Below are 3,761 nucleotides of genomic sequence, written 5' to 3'. Positions count from 1 at the left end.
ACCAAATTGTCACGGCCTTGGACACACTCCAACGCTACCGTGCCGGCACTCGGACTTACTCAACCTCTTGAGTTAAGACCAAGTCAGCCTAACCCTCAATACTTAGCAAGAAAGCTAAGAATACAAGAGAACACAAGAGAAAGGAAGCTTTGGTGGAAGAATACTTTATTGCTCAAGGGTGTGTGAATCATTTGTAACCACCCTTGAGCAATAAAGTATTCTTCCACCAAAGCTTCCTTTCTCTTGTGTTCTATTGTATTCTTAACTTTCTTGCTAAGTATTGAGGGTTAGGCTGACTTGGTCTTAACTCAAGAGGTTGAGTAAGTTCGAGTGCCGGCACGGTAGCGTTGGAGTGTGTCCAAGGCCGTGACACAGTGCCTACTTATTTTTGTCCCAAATAATATAATCATTCAATAAAATATTTATTAACATTAATTATGCAATTGAGTGTAAAAAAAAGTATTTTTACTGATGCAACAAAAAAGTTAAATAATTTATTTAAATACACATGAGATATTTAATTATTTACACGCGCACTATGAAAATTAAACCCTGAATAATTTTACAAGAGAATTCCTTTTTAATATATTGAACTCAGTTCAGCACAGCTGAATTCAATTCAATTTTCCCGAGTGAAGGGGACGGTTCGCTCATTGGAAAATGGTTGAAATGAATCTAACCCAAAATATAATCCTCCTACCGAGGGGCATTTTCGTCATTGAAGCCACTCGAGCAACCCCCACCCCTATAAATGGCGTCTCAGGGGTCACGTTTGAACTCGCACAGCTTTGAGCAGAGGCCCCAAGCTAAGCAAAGCATCCACCTCTCTCAAGGCACCATTCACTTCTCTCTCTTGCTCGTTACTCGGAGTTCGAGCTTCTTAACCGTTTCTCTGCTCTTCTTCTACCTTCAGAGGTATTACTCTCTTCTTTTTCTTCTCTCTCTTGCAATTTGCAAGTAGAAGTAACTGTTATGTTGGCAAGAAGAAGAAGAACAAGAAGAAAATGTCATGAAAATTTGTGTCATGTTGTAGATCTAGTGGTTTTCTTCACTCGATAGGCTCTTAGCTAGCGTGTTTATGCTGAATTCAAGTTCGGTCGTATGAGATCTTAATATGAAGTGCACTAACACTTGTTAATTTCGCGTTTAGATTTCAGATCTAGTTGAATTCATGTGTTAATGACTAGGTTTTTGTTCGGTTGACTTAAGATTTAGACATATAAGTTTCATTTCTTGGACGAATTTGTGTATTTTCTGAAATTTGCTGGATTTGGAAAATAAACGTTAGACTTTGAATTTGTACTGATTAGGTTATTTTTTTATAAAAGAATTGTTGTAATTACTGGTTGCTATAGGCATAGTTGGAATAAGGAGCTTCTTTTGGATCTTTTGTCTTTGCCTTCTATGTGTTTGTTTTTATGCAAGGTGTTAATTCTTTTATTTGATCTATTGTTGTGCAGTAAGTAAAAAATGGCAGCAGAGACTTTCCTTTTCACCTCCGAGTCTGTGAACGAGGGACACCCAGACAAGCTCTGTGATCAAATCTCCGATGCTGTCCTTGACGCCTGCCTCGAGCAGGACCCAGACAGCAAGGTTGCCTGTGAAACCTGCACCAAGACCAACATGGTCATGGTCTTTGGAGAGATCACAACCAAGGCCAATGTAGACTACGAGAAGATTGTCCGCGACACCTGCAGGAACATTGGATTCGTTTCCAACGATGTTGGTCTTGATGCTGACAACTGCAAGGTTCTTGTCAACATTGAGCAACAGAGCCCTGATATTGCACAGGGTGTCCATGGCCATCTCACAAAAAGGCCTGAGGAGATTGGTGCTGGTGACCAAGGTCACATGTTTGGCTATGCCACTGATGAGACCCCTGAGTTGATGCCCTTGAGCCATGTTCTTGCAACCAAGCTTGGCGCAAAACTCACCGAGGTTCGCAAGAACGGCACATGCCCCTGGTTGAGGCCCGACGGCAAGACCCAGGTCACAGTTGAGTATGTCAATGACAAGGGTGCCATGGTTCCCATCCGTGTCCACACCGTGCTTATCTCAACTCAGCACGATGAGACGGTCACCAACGATGAAATTGCCGCAGATCTCAAGGAGCATGTTATCAAGCCTGTGATCCCAGAGAAGTACCTCGACGAGAAGACCATCTTCCACTTGAACCCCTCAGGCCGATTCGTCATTGGTGGGCCTCATGGTGACGCAGGTCTCACTGGCCGCAAGATTATCATCGATACCTACGGTGGATGGGGAGCACACGGTGGTGGTGCCTTCTCGGGAAAGGACCCAACCAAGGTAGACAGGAGTGGAGCCTACATTGTGAGGCAGGCTGCCAAGAGCATTGTTGCCAGCGGACTTGCCAGGAGGTGCATTGTGCAAGTGTCCTATGCCATCGGTGTGCCAGAGCCATTATCTGTGTTTGTTGATACCTATGGAACTGGGAAGATCCCTGACAAGGAGATCCTCCAGATTGTGAAGGAGAACTTTGACTTCAGGCCAGGAATGATCTCAATCAACCTTGATCTAAAGAGAGGTGGCAACAACAGATTCTTGAAGACTGCTGCTTATGGACACTTTGGAAGGGATGACTCTGACTTCACATGGGAGGTTGTGAAGCCCCTCAAGTGGGAGAAGGCCTAATTCAGTGATTTCACCGCTTGTGTGTGCTGGGAATTTTGCACCTTATCTCTATCATCATATATCTAATTAATCCCTACACCTGTGTGTGTTGTCTCTTCATTATGTTTTTTTATCGTTTTTTTTTCTGTTTTTTTTTTGTAATTTTTTTTACATGGTCAACAAGAAAATGTACTCTCAGTTTGTATGCCTAATATTGTGTAATAGTAGCAAATCAAAAAGAGAGTATACAACTTACTAAATGAATCTCATATTACTTTTTCCCACTCGAATCTTGTGCATTTTAATCCTAATCCCTATGCCAAAAAAAGAGAAGTAGCTGCAATACGTGTGTTCTGATTCCAGAAGAACTCTTATACCTTATTAACCTCGTCAGTGTTCCCCCTTCAAATCTTGAATTTGAAGGACAATGTTACTTTATGAGTATAGTTTACAATCCAATGTTAAACAAATAAAATGCTACTGCTACAAGAAGTTGCAATATCTAATAGAGATTCAATGCAATATGTAACCGACGTTTCACAGTATTTTCGCATGTTGGTAATGTCATATGAAAAGCTTTTGAAGCTCGTCTAAAAACCGTGTAAGAAAAATAAAAGCCTAACTGGCTAACTAGCTAGCACAAGAAGAATGACCTATATGTGGAATATATTAATTCGTTCAAGGACAATTACATTAAAGAACTTCTTCAGCAGAAATTCGCTACTATATCTATCTGTCTCTAAAATTTATGCGTCATCATGCCGAGGTAAAAAAGTATTTCAGTGAATCATGGAACTATGGCCCTCCATGTTAATGTAGTAGGTGGTGAAAATGGTAGGACAGTTTTGTTTGTTGTTCAACTTTTGGTGTTGTGAAAGACAAGGATCAGACAGATGGAGATTCCTCATGACTCTTAGCCACAACCGCATCTTAAAGCAACTACAATCACTACCAAGTTGCATTGAGCTAGCTAAGATCCACTTTCCATTGAGGTATACATAAAGTCGGTGAACGTGTTACCTTGGTTTTCAGTGTTCCATCCAAATTTTAGTTGGATAGAATTATTAAAATACCTAATATACCCTTATTTAATGTATATTACATTTCTGAATTGTCCACCTTTTTCATCA

General features: G+C 40.9%; 1 protein-coding gene across 1 annotated transcript; it reads left to right on the top strand.

Annotated features, from left to right (window-relative positions):
• Positions 1 to 757: 757 nt before the first annotated feature.
• LOC107470141 (S-adenosylmethionine synthase) lies at positions 758 to 2,915 on the top strand. Its single transcript, XM_016089533.3, has 2 exons — positions 758 to 915; positions 1,461 to 2,915. The coding sequence occupies exon 2, from the start codon at positions 1,471 to 1,473 to the stop codon at positions 2,650 to 2,652; it is 1,182 nt and encodes a 393-aa protein (XP_015945019.1). The 5' UTR covers positions 758 to 915; positions 1,461 to 1,470; the 3' UTR covers positions 2,653 to 2,915.
• Positions 2,916 to 3,761: the final 846 nt, after the last annotated feature.

The sequence above is a fragment of the Arachis duranensis genome, chromosome 1 (genome assembly GCF_000817695.3).
Source record: "Arachis duranensis cultivar V14167 chromosome 1, aradu.V14167.gnm2.J7QH, whole genome shotgun sequence".
Classification (NCBI taxonomy): Eukaryota; Viridiplantae; Streptophyta; class Magnoliopsida; order Fabales; family Fabaceae; genus Arachis; species Arachis duranensis.
Note: the sequence above shows the minus strand (reverse complement) of the source record. Positions and strands in the feature narration are given on the sequence as shown.

Bases quoted from the DNA above. Each gene is read 5' to 3' on its own strand.
- LOC107470141 (XM_016089533.3), top strand. From the start codon at position 1,471: ATGGCAGCAGAGACTTTCCTTTTCACCTCCGAGTCTGTGAACGAGGGA.